Genomic DNA, 16,051 nt, shown 5'->3' with positions numbered 1-16,051 from the left:
CGTCTTGTGTGCAATTACCATGTATATACAAAGTCTCATGTTAGTGATTTTTCTCAGAAAAAAAAACAATACAACTCAAACGCTCATACACTCCGAACATAAGACATGGCTTAAAGATAAATATATTAGTAAATAAATATTCAGAGAACATAGTTCCATTTATGAAATGTGTTTTGCTATACAGGTACAGAATATACACAGATTGATTTCTAGCCTCTTTTTCTTTCTTTTTTTTAAACATTTGTATGGTAATGACAGAAAATAATTATATTCTTTAAAAAAAAAAAAAAAATTAAAAAATATTATTTTTGCAATACATATTTTATCTTCTTAAGTGCTAGAAACAACAAAGAATTAAATAGTGACTCAAGTACCCCAAAAACGTTATATTTGCAGTAGGTACATTTATGCAAAAGGCAAGATTAGATTCTCACTTGATTACAGCACTGGGTTAACTTATAAATAGGATTATTTCAGGTTTTCCTCTGCGTAGAGAACGTGTATATTTCATAGAAACAGTAAAAAAACAAAAAATAAACAGTCTGCAGGACAAACAGAGGCATGAATGACGAGCACTGATATTGCAAGTGTGTTTTATGGCACATTATGATTCAGACTGATACGCTGTGTCATGTTTAACTGCATCATTTAACCAAAATAAACGTTAAAAAAAAGAAGTCACAGTACAATCAGGAACCTTAATGAAATGTGAGCTTTCCCAGAAACTTTCCTTTGGCCTTTTTTGATCTCACTAGAACCTTTTCTAGATATTTCTAAGAGCATGCCTCATAGAGGAATCTTGGTACGTGGCGGCACAAAAAAAACAACTATTTTTACAAGTTTTTTCTTTCTTTTTTCCCGCCCTCAAAAGAGAGGTCGAGCGCCGTCAGCTGATCCGAGACGCGTGCTGCACCCTGCAGTCGGACCAGAATCTGTGCGGGACGCCGGCGTGTTTCTCGGGTTAAGGCTCTCGTGCTGCTCGTCTCGTGCAGGTAGGCCACAACGGACAGAAATGCAACGCATCAAGCAAATTCTGTATATTTACAGGTAACCAGTGTCAGCTTTGCATTCACATTTCCATGCATTTGTGTTTGTTTATAGCTTCTTTTTTTCTCCTTAGAGAAACGTGTGGGTCACAGACGACTAGAAAGACCCATTTCCCTGCTCTTAACGTGTGTGTGTGTGCGTGTGCGTGTGCGTGTGCGTGTGCGTGTGCGTGTGTGTGTGTGTGTGTGTGTGAGAGCGTGTGTGTGTGTGTGTGTGTGTGTGAGAAGTTGTCGTTTTGGTATAGCTACGTCCATAGAACCTATTTTCGTTGGTGGTGGAAGTTTTAGAGACAGTGTTCATGTGCGCACATTTACAAAATGTATACAAGCAGATGTCTGAGAATGAAAAGTGGACTTTTGTCAGGAAAAATCTCAAATCACTAGAGCTTGAAAAATTAAAACGTCTAGATTTTGTTGATGAAATCTGGAAAAAGAAAAAGAATTTAAAAAAAAAAAATACAAAAAGGACTGACATTACTTTTTCATAACAGCAGACGGTCTTCAAATAGATGCCAAAACCCAAAACCAGCCTGATTCTAGTCTGCGCCAAACAACCTCCATCCACATTTATAGAATCACTTTGTCTCCGAGTGTTGAGACGTCTGCGGCCACAGGAATGAACACGACACATTGTTTATCTAGAACGAAGAGGCCGTTTCAGTAGAAATCCACACAATCGAGGATGAAAACATTCGGTGCTCGGAGAGCAAAGTTAGAACAAGGCAACTGAGGGTTTCATCGATTGACTTTACTGATACGGTACCGCGTGTTTGGACTCATTGGCCCGGGGCTTCCTCGCCACGTTTAAGTACTGCTGCCCAGTGCGGAGGGACTGGCAGAGAGCTGGGGGGGGGCCAAGGCCCTGGTCTCGTCCTCGTGAGCCTGACCTCGGAAGTGTCCTGAGGGGAAAAAGCGGTCCTGAGCCTCGCGGCGCTCCTCTGTCCGCAGCCCTGCGTCCGCCGCCGCGGCGACGGGTAACAGGCTGCTCCGGGCCTCGGCCCCCGAACCCGCCTCGCAGTCCGTGTCCTCGGGGATTATGGGTATCCTCTGGCTGAGTTCGCAGCAGGCCTGTGGCGAGCAGACTTCCGAGTCCGGGTGCGCGTACTGCACGTTGACGGCGTAGTCCTCGCCGTAGTGCCCCGCCGCCGCCGCCGCCGCTGCTGCCGCCGCGGCCCGGTGGACCTTCATCTCCTTGTAGAAGCAGCAGGGGAGGCCTTCATAGCTCACCTGCTCGGAGGCGGGACACAAGTGCTCGGGGGCAAAGTAGTTCTTGGGGGCGGGGCTGTGAAAGTCCCCGCCCCTGCGGCAGCGCCCCGAGGCCGCAGGCTCGCCTTGGTCCAGGTCCACCACCTCGAAGCAGCAGCTGCAGGCCGTGGCCCCGAGTTCCCCCGCCTCCTCGTGCCCGCCCTTGGCCCTGCCGGCGGTGGCGGCGGCCTCGGGGGCCCCGGGGCCCCCGGCTGAGGTAGTGCTGGTGTTGCTGTTCTCCCTGGGTTCCAGTGACGAGCGACTGCTGTAGTTGGGCTCCAGGCTGCAGCTGGAGAGGTGGTCCCCCGAGTTGTACCCCGACACCCCCGCCGGGAGCTGCATGCAGGCGAGGGACGAGTCCTCCGCGGGGGCCCCCGCCTCCCCCCGGCAGGGGCTCCGGCTCCGGTACACGTAGGGGTCGTAGTCGCTGCTCAGCGAGCTGCGGAAGGTGGAGCAGCTGCCGTACACGCCCTGGTTGCTCACCTCCGTGCAGTCCAGCATGGAGTCGCTGGACGAGCAGTGGCAGGGGCCCGACGAGCTGCTGCTGCTGTCGCTGCCGGGGCCGTCGGCCAGGTAGCCGCTGCACACCGAGCGGTGGCCGTGGTAGCAGCTCAGGCCCGAGGCGCTGCCGCTCTCCGCCGCCCTGGACGCCGCCGCCGCCGCCGGCGCCATGTTCACCACCGCCGGGTAGATCAGTCCCGGCTGGAAGGCCCGGCTGTGGTGGCCCTTGTGGAGCCCCCCCCCGGCCAGCCCCGGGCCGCCCTCGGCCTGCTGGGGGAAGGACAGCCCCTGGAAGTAGTAGTGCTGGTACATGGTCTCGTACTGGGAGAAGCAGGCCGCCCGCGAGAAGCTGCGCCCGTGGAACTTGGGTCGCTTGAAGGCGGCGTGGTGCGGCTGCGCCGGGTAGGGGGGGGGTCCACGGTGCTCCAGCCCGCAGTGGTGGGGGCTGAGCGAGTGCTCCAGGTGCAGGGTGGGGTGGTAAGTCCGCAGGAACGCCGACGCCGACTGCGGCGGGTACAGACCCGGAGGGTCCGGGTGCTGGTCCACGGTGAGAACCGTGATGGGGTTGCCGTGGGGATCCATGCTGGTCCTGGTCGGGTACGCCGTCACCTGGCCGGCCCGGTGCACCCGGCCGGGGTAGTGGACGGGGAGCACCACCCGCTGCCGGCTGTGCACCGCCGCAGCAGGGTCCATGCACGCCGGGCCCGGGTTTCCTTTCTTTTGCTCTGCATCAAAACAAAATTAAAAATGAATTCAAACATCTTTGCTGCTTCTAATAATAATAATAATAATAAATTGTATTTATAGAGCGCATTTTCACCTGACGAACAAGTCTCAAAGCGCTTACAATAAAGATTAGAAAAAAAAAAAAAAAGAAAAATAGAAAATAAAAAGAAAAGAGAAATAAAAATAAAAAAAAAATAAAATAAAATAAAAAAAAGCTAAATTAGCAAAAAAAAAAAAGCACAAGGACGTTCTAAAAGACCAGGACATCAGGGATAGGCTTTCTTAAAAAATAACGTTCTAGGCCTGTGTTGACAAAATCGATTTTCCGATTCTAAATCGATTCTCATATTAATTCCTAAAAATCGATTCTTATGTCTAAAGATCGATTTTTTTTTTTTTTTTTTTTTTTTTCCCATCATTTTTCGCCAGGTGAACTTTAATCCCAGTAGTCGGACACAGTTTGTCATGACACTTCTGAAAAATGCCAGGTGCTTCATGGCAATATGTGTGTGTGGTGACAGAATAAATTAGATAAGCTAAAATGATTTGTTTACTGCATGAACTGTTGCAATTTCTTTCTTTTTTGCACTTTAAATGGATATTGAAAGGCCTGTTTGAGTTATTTATATCTTAGTTATTTCACAATAATTATTGTGAAATTATTATTTCACTAGTTATTTTACAGTCATATAATTCAGGCAACAGCTCAAAAAACATTTTAAATAACACTAAGCCAAATCAATATCGAATCGGATCGAATCGCGATAATCGATTCTGAATATTAAGAATCGAAATCGAATCGATTCTTGACATTTGAATCGATACCCAGCCCTAGCTGCTACGTACCGATGATGTTGTGTCTGCAGTGGGGGCAGGTGTGATGCTGCAGCAGCCAGGGGTCCACGCACTTCTTGTGAAATCTGTGAGCACAAGGGATCACCCGCAGCTCCTGGTGGGGAAAACACATCGATAGCTCATTATTTTCATGAATGTAAAAGCTACAGGTATCAATAAATATGATCAGGTTCATCAAACCGACTTTAAATAATAAGTCGTCATTTAAATAAACACTGCAACAAGGCTCCTCATTTCACGCGTAGGTGCGACAGATGTCCACAAGGGGGCAGCAAAGTCAAGTCCGGAGCTCATTCCAGCTCAAAACTCCAGACACCACGGTGACATTAATGGCACTTTTCCACTAGTACCTACTCGGATTCCTCATCCAGCTCGCTCAGCTTCACCCTCTATTCTGACCTCTTCTGTAAAGTGGATGTTGGGTTATGGCACTTTTCCACTAGCACCTACTCGGCTCTAATCATCTCATCTCAGCTCCACTTGGCCTGGTTTCTTTTCCATAACAATTCAACACCTGGAGCAAAAGTAGGCGGGTTAGAGTGAAGCTGCTGTGACGTATTTGATTGTGTGATCTAAACGAAGAAGACAACAATACTAAAGATGTACAACATGGAGGAGATGATATATGTGCTGCTGGGTCTGTGGCTTGTGTTCAATATCAAGTTAAAAATGAGAGTGAGAGAAGCTTCAAGCGGCAACGCTTTTTAATTTTTTTTGTTTGTCTCAGCGCTGCTAAATAATCAGCTGGAAGCCGCGAGCAGCTATGAAGTGACAGAGCTCCTGGTAGATCTGGTCGTTCCTTATCGCCCGTCTAGATCCCTTTTTAATTCTCTCCTCAGCACCAGGTTTATGAACATCTGCACCTCAGAGTTGGATCATGAAACAGACTTTTGTGCTGCCATTGCTGATCGAATAAAATGAACAAGAAGCCGCCGCCAGAGTCGCTCTTTCGCTGATGTCACATCCTGACTCAGACGACTGACTCCCAACCCCCTCGACCAATCAGTGGCCTGTAGTGTGATGACGTCAGATACAGCCCGACTCAGCCGCTTAGAACCTCGGCAGAGTAGTTACAGAAAAAGTATCTACTCGGCACGTTAGCCCCCTAGTGGAAAATCACCAAACCGAGTGGAGGCGAGCCGAGTAGGTACTAGTGGAAAAGTGCCACAAGACTCCTGTGTCTCAATGCGTCTTATTTCTCATTTCCTGGAGCAAAACAACAAGCTCACACCTGAAGACTGACGTAACAAGAAGGAAAGATTCTGCATCCAGACGGAGAATTTGAAATAAGGAATTTGAAAAACACAAAAGCCGGAGCGCTGATGCGATGTTTTCAAGCGGGAAGTCCTTCAGCGACACAAATACTCTGTTGCTCTGTGGCTTAACGTGACTCATCTTCAGGCTCTTTCCCACTGAAGCTTTTGTTGCTCGGTTCACTGCTCAAAAATCGCTTTGATGCCATTCAGCCTTTTATATCGCCACTTCCTCTGTGGCGCCGTGCTTTTTGTGTGTGTGTGTGTGTGTGTGTGTGTGTGTGTGTGTGTGTGTTCTTCCCCTCTTTACCAAACAGACACACAGCCACAAACTGAGAAAACACACACCAGGGCGCTCGGTCCCCGCAGCATCCATGAACGAGGATGAGACACGCAGTTACAGTAAATCCTCAAAGATGGGGCAGCGTGTTTTGCCGGTGACGCTGTTGCGGATTAAAGACGGCCACGCCAGGAAAACAGGAAGCGTAATCACCACCCAGCGTGCTCTGGGTGCCCCTTATCTTCCAGGTGCTCTGAAAGGCTCAGCAAACATCTGACACAGCGGCGGAAAGACCGCCGCGGCAGACCGCGGGCCTGCGGTCCCCGAGCACATCAGGGGACTTCCATGCCATTGTGTTTCATGTCTGAACCACGGAGACGCTGCGCTTTGGTGACCACAGACCCGGAGTCACCAGGTTTGACGCGCACGTGAGCCACGTGCGCTCACAGTGAAGCCCCGTCAGAGCGTTTGTGTGAACCCGAAAGGTTCGAGTGTGGCGTGTCCGCCTACCTCTCCGTCGATGTAGCGCTCCAGGCAGATGGCGCAGTCGGAGGTGGAGCTGCTGCTCAGAGAGTCCGAGGCGCCGCAGCTGCTCTCCCGCTGGCTCTTCCCTTTGGCCTTGAACTTCCTCGTCTCCATCTTCTCCAGCGCTTGGATGGCCATCCTGTTCATGGAGCTCTGCGGAGGGCGAGAAGAGGCGGGGCAGCGGTCAGAGGGGCCGCCGGCTAGACGCGGAGTTCTCCAGACCGGTCTTGGTCTCAAAAGCACTTTTTTGTGGTCTGGGTCTCGCCAGGACTCGGTCTGGGATAACTGAGATGCCGTTGCCACACCAAGGTGATCTGGTGATCAGCAGTTCTTCCTCTTGTTAATGTACAGTTTTGTAAACTATTTGATTTAATGTTTTGGTGCATCTGTATGTGTGTCTGTATTTAATTACAGTTATGTGTTTATAACGGCCTTGTTTGAATAAATATATGAATAATATTTGCATATCGTTATTGATTTAATATTTTAAATTCAGGTTTCATCTCCAAATTGAGTCCAATTTAAATCAGTAACATTTACTAGGAGGGGGGTGTTGGAGGCTGGTTATTCTGTTAGAGGACTTTGGGACTAGTTAGTAGTCGTGTCAATCCTTAAAAGCACTGGAGTCAATCCTCCAGTAGTGTAGAAATAGCAGTAGTGCAGTTGCCACACATCTTTTTATATATAATATATATTCTTATATATAAGAATGTACAGGATGCATGGTACATGTCATAAAAATAAAATACAAACTCACAAATTCAGTTCATTGAACATACAAAACTTAAATATTCTACGGTACACTTCCTGATAGTTTGCATCATATCCAGTGCTATTTTCTCCATCTTACCACCCCCCACCCACAACCTCTCCCCACCCACACAAATACATCCATATACAAAAAACCAACACAGTAACAAAACACATCAAGACAACAAATAACACAAACACATACCGCCCCACACACTACAAGTCTAGCACCGGCACGTCAGACAGGCAGCTTTTAACTAAGAAGCTCTGCGGGACTTAGGGCTTGTTTCTGGCAGCCTGTTTCAATTTTTGTTTTAGTCTAGTCTTTGGGCCAAGCTATCATTTTAGTTTTTATTAGTTTTAGTCACGTTCATTCTCCTTTTAGTTGTGTCAAGTTTCAGCCGACTAAAAGTCTGAGCATTTTAGTCTTATTTTAGTCAGAATTGTCCAGGACCATTTTAGTCTCGTTTTAGTCAAAGATTGTATTTAGCCAAACCCATTTTACAATTCAAACAAGGTTATCATATTATTATATTATTGTTACCTTATAGACTCAAGAATACATTCATTCCAGATACAGAAGACTCTAATTTAAATTTACCACATATTTATTTTTCCACATTTCTCCCCGTCTTTTTCTTTTTCGACGACACATTGGGTTCTCTTTTCCACGTCTATGTAGGAAAGTGTATCCAAAGATGGTCTCTTCTTCTTCTCCCAGCCCCAGAGAAGATCCCCGCGTGGCCGGCCATCGGTCCCTTTCTCTATTTAACTTTGTTTTTAATTGACGTGAACCTAGAGCTCTGCGTTAACGGCATCAGCCTCTAACCTGCAGCTGCATCTTCTAGATCTGATTCCCCGCTGCAGCGACTGGGATTGAGGACGTGACATCACCCAGCAGCAGAACTAAACCAGAGGAAACTACTTAAAACATGGATATTAAGGATCTTTGTTACAACATTTCATCTCATTTTGGTCAACTAAAATGAAAATTAGTTTTTATTTTATAATCTACATTTTAGTCTCGTTTTTATTCGTCTATGATATTGCATTATATATTTAGTTACCGTTGTCGTCACATGACCAGCATTTTCGTTGCGTCTCGTCTCATTTTCCTCAGGTGATAAAGGTTCGTTGACGACGATATTTAGTCATAATTTTCATTGAGGAAAGCAACTTCATTTCCAACACTCCCCCCCGCCCCCCAGGGATGAGTGTGTGTGTCCAGACACCGACCTGGCTTCTCCGTTGCTTGAGTTTGATCTTGATGAGCAGGATGAGGCAAACCAGCGACACCACGACAAAGAAAGCCAGGAAGATGCCCATGTCGAAATACTCTGTGGGCTGCTGCGGAAGAAAACACATCCACGTGTAACTCCTTTTATTCACTCACTTTTCGGAGATTAAATTATAGTTCTGCTCTTTAATCTGTGTAACTTCTGGGATGGCCTTCTGTCACCTTCATAAAACAGCCTAAATCAAGAACCTTCGGCCTCAAAGTGAAGCTGGAAACTTGTTTATGCAGGAAGGACTGAAATGTGGCGAACGCTCGGAGAAGCATCCCGCCGCAGTTTTAACGAGGACCAACAGGAAAACATAATTTTCCTCCAAACAGTCTCTTCGCTGGCTTCATTTAAACCCCGAGCAGAACTAAACCTTCAGGGCCTCTCTCCATCAAACTCTCCATTGGTCCCGGAGCGAGCCGAGCCCGTCTGCAGAGCTGGTCTCAGACCTGTGGAGACCCAGGCCCAGTAGGAGAACATGTGGCATTCACCAACTCACAACAACAGAACCGAGGTCCTTCCTTTGCTGGTGTTCTGCCATTTTTTGCTGCTTTGCCAAAAAATGCTACCTAATGTTTTTCTACCTTTGCAGAGCTACAATTTTACTCTGTTTTGCTCCCTAAACCACTTCCTTTTCCCCCAAAGTGGTCCTTGTTGCTTGCCAGGCCGTCATTGTAAATAAGAATGTGTTCTTAATAGGAATGGGCGATATTTTACCGTTCACGATATACCGTCAAAAAAATTCCTCACGATAAGAATTTATCATTTCGTGGTAAAAACGATAAATTCCCGTTGATGATGTTTTTGTGTAAAGCTGATTTATGGTTCTGTGTTAAATCCACGCACAACGTACGTGAAGGAAGGAAGGAAGGAAGGAAGGAAGGAAGGAAGGAAGGAAGGAAGGAAGGAATGGAGAAAAGAGGAAGGGAAGAAGGAAGGAAGGAAGGAAGGAAATGAGCCTGAAAGAAGAAGAGGAGAAGAAAGAAAGAAAGAAAGAAAGAAAGAAAGAAAGAAAGAAAGAAAGAAAGAAAGAAAGAAAGAAAGAAAGAAAGAAAGAAAGAAAGAAAGAAAGAAAGAAAGAAAGAAAGAAAGAAAGAAAGAAAGAAAGAAAGAAAGAAAGAAAGAAAGAAAGAAAGAAAGAAAGAAAGGATAAATTCCCGTTGATGACGTTTTTGTGTAACAAACATGGCGGATCTGAGAGCGAGATAGATTTATAGTTGAAAAGGTGGAGTTGAATTGTTATTTTCTTTTATCGTCATTTTTATCGTTATCGGGATAAATGCCAAAAATTATCGTGATACATTTTTTAGTCCATACCGCCCATCCCTAGTTCTTAATGACCTGCCGGGTTAAATAAAGGCCAATGACTGAATGAATATCAAATAAAGCAATAGAATTGGGTTTTTTTTCTCTTTATCGCATAATGTTCACAAAGTGTAATGCAATTCATGTCATGGGTAAGTGTATTTTGAAGGATCAAATACTCAACATCCCATATTATCAATTTTACATCGTGCAAGAAATGATTGGTGTGGCAATCAAACTTCGACTGTGCGCATGTGCAGAACCACAAAGTAGCATTTCTCTGCAGGTAGCAGAAATTGGCAGAACACCGGCCCACTTTTCAGCCGACACAACAAGTTCCCTTAAAAAGGACCACGGGTGAAAACACCCTCAGCTCTCCAGAGAGGTCCCACTTTGTCAAGAGAGCTGGCGTATAGACGGAAACAAAGCTAATTAACGGCTGGTTCGTTAGTGAACCCCTACAGTCCCCGTAAGGACCTCAGGACTAAGTTCTGGTTCCACGAGGGTCCGGAGGTAAAACCGTCCCTCGTAGAACCAGCCCCCGGACGGCCTTCTCCTCCTTTCTCTTTACAGTAAAAATCACAGTTAGTGCCGGCTCAGCTGACCCATGATGCACTGGGGCATGCCCCCCCTCTACGGTAAATATCACCTCATCAGCTCGTTCATTCACCATTTAGTGAATTACAACGAATATGACTGAATTTAATGGGTTAATTTCTGCACTTTTGTGCCGCTGTTGTGAGAAAAGTAACTTAAACAATCTGAATTGAACGTATCTTTACGTTTAAACTTCTCTGAGACTGCGTTTGAGAGGCGGGGGTGCAGAATAATAAGCTACACCTCAAACAGAAACTTCCCGCCATCATTTCATTCTTCTCTCCTATCAGACCATCCTCTCTCCGGGGATTTCACTCTGTCAAGTCCTTGGACCTCAAGTGTGCGGGTCTCTTATCAAATGTAGGAGCAGACAAGCAGCTCTTTGACGGGACGATATTAAATCTGACGGTGCTGTGAGGAAGACCCGGGCCTCGGGGCAGCGAGGAGCGCCGGAGAGAGGCCCGGGCGGGTTTCCCACCGTGAAAGCCTCGCGTTCACCGTTCTTCCTCCCAACCCACATTGGGCGGGCTTCCGACCCGACGGGCCACGCGAAGGCATGGGGCTCTGGCGCCGGAGCTTACCCGGGGGGGGCGGTGTTGTATCCGGGCGCGGGCCACTTTCTGCTTGTTGACGATGTTCATCAGCTTGACGGCGTCGTTGCCCTTCACGTAGACCACCGGCCGCTTCAGGGGGTCCTCGGCCAACTGGTTGAGCTGGGGGGGAGACACACGGCAGGTTAGAGTCACTACATGTGAAGTACTAGCTGCTACAACACGTTCAGATCAGCACGCGTGGTCACGAACCGGGGGGGGGGGAGGGGGCGCGTGTTGGGACTCTTTACAAGGAACCAGCTGAGAGGGGCGGGATGGATGGATGGATGGATGGATGGATGGATTTTGGATGGATGGATGGATTTTGGATGGATGGATGGATGGATGGATTTTGGATGGATGGATGGATGGATGGATGGATTTTGGATGGATGGATGGATGGATGGATTTTGGATGGATGGATGGATGGATGGATGGATGGATTTTGGATGGATGGATGGATGGATGGATGGATGGATGATGGATGGATGAACAGCATAAATAACCGTTCTTCTGCAGAAGCTTCATGATCAACATCAGCAGCTCAGACATCGCAGGTGAAACTTGAACCACGAAAGCTAAAAAAGTAGCTCAGATTAGACCAGTCTGAAGTCTCTCCTCCCACTTCATGAGCACAAACCCCACCCCTTGCAGCTGATTGGCTGGAGAAATGTTGGCTTTTATTAGGGGGAGGTTAAACTCACTTACCCTACATTTAAATTCTAGCGCTCCGAGTTTTTAACTCATTTGCATGCAACATTTGAACGCTCAATTACGGGTGGAGTTGATCTGGGCTCTATAAACAAGGGGGTGCTAAGAATCTGCCAGCCATTCCTCCGAGTGAGACAGAAACACATGTGCCATCCCTTCCTGTTAAAAAGGTTGTAACGGCAGAAGAAGTGGGCGTGTTGCCCCCGATCTGAACTCCCTGCTCCGGCGACGTCGAGCTCGGCCTTTAACATCAGACGTGCGTGAAGCGCCTGAGACGGAGCGAGGTGTGTGAGACGGTTCATTACAGAGGATTAAGCAAACATTTAGGCGCCACCACCCCTACGTGAACTGTGAGCACAAAAAAAAAAAAAAAAAAGGAGGTATAAACTGCTTTTTTCTCCTCCTCCTCCTCCCGGCTGGGAACACTGACCTATAGAAGCGCAACATACGGAAAGTGTGGTCCAAGACAGAACAGGAGACGGCTACTGAACACCATGTTCTGGGCTTTTCAGTCCGTTCACACACTCCGGCGCGTCGCTGCCTCTCTGTTCTTCCCTCGTCTGCCGCTTGGAATCTGTAATTTGAAAAGCCCAAGGGAAATGCCGGGGATATTCAAGTTGCTATTTCTTGTGCTGCTGTCATGTTCCCCAGAGAAATGCTGCAAGTTCTACTTTCAACAAAAAAAAAAAAAACTTTTGATCTCTTGGCCTCGGCTCGGGCGAGCTTCAACAAATGACTCAGGAGCCCGGCTACAGGAGCCACCGCCAAAAACACAGATTGCATCACTCCTCCTGAAGCGAACCCCGAGCCCCACTTGGCCTCAGACTCCAGCAGAAGTTTAGGGAGAATACAGGTCAAGTACATTAACTTTATTAAACGTTAAACTAATTTTGGCCCCTCGGCCCCCGCGGCTGCCGTCTCTGCCGATCGGGCCGCTCTTACTGGAAAAGCCTCTCAGGGGAATTTAACACAGCCGCCAAGCGCTGCCTTTCATGTGGTCTCAGCGCAATCCCTTTTATCTCCCTGCTACGCACTTTACGACCCGGCAGCACAGAAGAGGAGGCACGGAGAGATGAAGAGGGGGGGTGGAGAAAAGAAAACCCTGCAAGTCCAGGCCTGGGGTGGCGAAGATGAATACCACAGGAGAATTCTTGCGACAAAGGCGTTCATCGCAGCTTTATTCCCCTCAAGAACGGAGGAAGGAGAGTGTGTAGATGTGTGTGTGTGTGACGAAGGATGACTTTTCATACTGTAGCCTACTCCCGCTCTCTCAAATGTCCTCTCAGGAGGTGAGGTAATGAGCACTACCTGCGCAATTATGAGCTCAACAGAGTTGGGTCGAGGTCCAGTGAAAGCTGAACCGAGATATCCGTTTTCGGTCCTCGCAGAGTGCCCAAAGTTGGGGAGCTGAAAGGGCCGAAATGGTTGAATGATCTGCGTGCTTTTGAACAGAACTAAAGATAGAAAGATCATTGTACGTACAAGCAGCACACAGAGCCAGTCAGAAGGCCGGGGCATGCTGCAGAGCCTCATCCAGGGACGAAAGGCTCGGCATCTGTCACGGACTGACTGAGACAGATCGTATAGCGTGTAAAAGCAAAGGTGCCTACAAACCTGATCAATAGCATCCGGATTCTCAGACACATCAAAGATGACGGCTGTGGCTCCCCGCTGCACCGCTCTCTTCGCCTGCCAACACAGAACACAGTAATGAAAACTCAGCAGCAACACAGAAAAATAAAAAAAACTATCCAGGGAATACAGCATCCCCCTGAACTTCAGCTCACGGCCACTAGAGGGAGTTCTCTCCCTGAGAGTAACCTTCAGGCAAACGCCAGAAAACAAAAACAGGGGGGGGGGGGCGTAAACAAGCTGGTGATTACATTTGCTGGGATACACATGTGGCCGCGCTGTCCGCCCCTCTAAAGCCCCCCATGATGTCATGGCCTGTGCATCTGCATCACATTTAGGTCCAGAAGTGTGACGGGAACCGAGACGGTTTCATCCGTGTGTCAGGAGCTGAGAGGCGCAATTCAATTCACATTCCACTGTGTCATGCATTCAGACAAGTTGAATAAACTTATTAAGGATTTACAGCTGTTTAAAAAAAAAAAAAAAAAAAAAAAAGGAAGAAAAAGGAAAAGTGAGCTTCTTTCATCTGAGTCGCGAAAGTCACAGCGAGGAGGCCTTTTGAAGAGTTTTCTGCTACAGGCGAGAGATAAAGGAAATGCTTGCATCTGCAGAACCCAAAGTATCTCCTCGCAGAATCCAAATTGGCTTCCCCCTCGTCTGGGAAAAAAAAAACAGAAAAAAAGTTTCTTTATCTCCACCCCTGCCTTCACCAACAAGCCATTCTCACCCTGCTTGAAGTCTCACTGCCCCATTTAGAGGTTTTGATGTCTGCACCGCATGATCTAAGAGAGCGGCTGGGATCATATCCTGGTATTATCAAGTGCCCTTGGGTTCCTGCCAGCACTCTTCATAACTGGAGGGAAGGAGAGGGCGGGGGGGGATCAAAGACACAATGTACATGGCTGTGACTGCTGCTGGACGGTGTCCCCGCGCCGGCCTGCAGGCCAGGACGGAGGGAGGCTGCATCAGCGCTGGAGATCCAGCTGCACCATCTGTTAGGACGCGGCCAACTTTTCTGCGCTTTAACACAATTAAAACGTTTCAAGTTCAACTTGCAGCTGCGCTCCGTGTCGAATACAACCGTGGCATCACAACAAGGCTCGAGTCAGCTCGTTTGATGTGAAACCTCGCTGGAAAGCTGGAGTTATGTTCAGACCTGGCCGACGCCACAACGTTGAGATCTCTGGGGTCAATTCATTATATTAAAATGTATTGTTTTACTACTATTTGCATCACAGATCTGCTGACTGCACGGGTCTAAATGAGGGTAACCGTAAACAAAAGACTGTTTGGGGTGTGATGCACGTGTCAATTAAAAAAGAAAGACCCCGGGTGTTGAGATAAGGGAGGAGATGTGGGACGACATCTGGGATAATGCAAAACAAATAACTGTCTGTAACAGCACAAGAGCGATGCAATTAAAGATTCTGCACAGAGCACATGTTGCCCCCAACCGTCTCTCCGAATATAGAAAAGATGTCTCTCCAGTTTGTCTTAAATGTAAGACAGAAATTGGTGATCTTACTCACTATTATTGGTCCTGTGTAAAAATACAGAAATATTGAAATTATATCTTGTTGGAAATACAGAAGGTGCTGAACAAAAAGCTGGAACTCCACCCGGTTTCCCTTCTTCTGGGTCTTTCAAATGATCGTGTTACTGATGTATATCAGAAAAGACTATATAAGTCCTGACTTTTTGTGCACCCTCAGTGTCGGGATGAAACAGGACAATAATGGAATACAAACCTCTGGACCTTCTCACTTGTCTTCTGTACTCCAAATCTAATGCCTTCCAAAGAACATGGAAACCATTTTCTTGATTATATTAATGTAAAAGTTTCAGCTATACTGATGAGAACATTTGTATAAAAACCAGTATTAATTACTTTTATTTATCCATCTTTTCTTCCCCTTGTGTAGCTTCCACAGTGTTGCACTCTAGGTTGCATAATGTACCTGTCATATTCACCCAGAACTGATTTGTTTGGGTTCCTGTGTGGCTATTCCCAGCTTGTTGTTGTTGTAGTTGTTGCTGTTTTGTCTGGTCCTGTCTTTTGTATGTTCTGAACACTTCAACAGCTACAAAAGCAAAATTGGATTACTGTTTTGAGATTGCAAAAAAATAAATAATCAGAAGATCCGTCCGGCTTCCAGCCACATCGTCTTTCACAAACACACAGGACGTGAGTGTCATTTGAAATCTCCAGATGGATTTGACTTTTCCACCTGTTAAATTTGGCTATCACTCCACATGCTGTCTATCCGTGAATGTTTCTGCCAGCCAAGTATGCAGAGAAGAAGAGAAAGTCACGTCCAAGAATCCAAATTGGTATATTGTGTTTTACAACTGTTTTATTAACTCTCAGAAGTTGGACAGACAACCTCAAAGTCCGAAAATCCATAGTTTAAAAAGGCAAATTCTTTAAGAGATGCAACTTGGCCATCCGTTACTATTCCCTCCGTTGGTTGTGTGAGTTTGTGGAGCATAAATCTAAAGTCATTATATAAAAAAAACACCTTGTTTTCTGCAGCTTAAATGCTGTTCCACGAGCCGATTTCCTGAACTCTGGCATCAACTGATACATGCAGAATGGACTCCAAAGTTGTGCCATTATCTCAGTTTTTTTCTTTCTGCAGAGTGCTTGTATTATATTTTCCAATGTCTTGCAAGTTTTATAACCCTTTTGAAAGAGGTTAATAATTAAACTTGACTGTCCAAGAACTGGGAGGTGAAGTTTTAAAAGCGAACC

At 46.8% G+C, this 16,051-nt stretch overlaps 1 protein-coding gene across 2 annotated transcripts in view; it reads right to left on the bottom strand.

The window, feature by feature from the left end:
- Positions 1-278: 278 nt before the first annotated feature.
- The window catches only part of znrf3 (zinc and ring finger 3), an 81,742-nt gene continuing 65,969 nt past the window's right edge, over positions 279-16,051 (bottom strand). The window contains exons 3-8 of one of the 2 annotated variants that reach the window (XM_061730557.1): positions 13,282-13,356; positions 10,948-11,079; positions 8,418-8,525; positions 6,417-6,584; positions 4,365-4,467; positions 279-3,517 (exon numbers count right to left, since the gene is read on the bottom strand). In XM_061730557.1, coding sequence (XP_061586541.1) covers positions 1,851-3,517; positions 4,365-4,467; positions 6,417-6,584; positions 8,418-8,525; positions 10,948-11,079; positions 13,282-13,356 — 2,253 coding nt within the window. In that variant the 3' untranslated portion in view covers positions 279-1,850. Of the gene's footprint in view, positions 3,518-4,364; positions 4,468-6,416; positions 6,585-8,417; positions 8,529-10,947; positions 11,080-13,281; positions 13,357-16,051 lie in introns of both variants that reach the window. The other variant, XM_061730556.1, reaches the window with a different exon arrangement.

This window comes from Cololabis saira, chromosome 9, assembly GCF_033807715.1.
Source record: "Cololabis saira isolate AMF1-May2022 chromosome 9, fColSai1.1, whole genome shotgun sequence".
Lineage (NCBI taxonomy): Eukaryota > Metazoa > Chordata > Actinopteri > Beloniformes > Belonidae > Cololabis > Cololabis saira.
The sequence above is the reverse complement of the archived record's forward strand: the minus strand, read 5'-3'. Positions and strand labels throughout refer to the sequence as shown.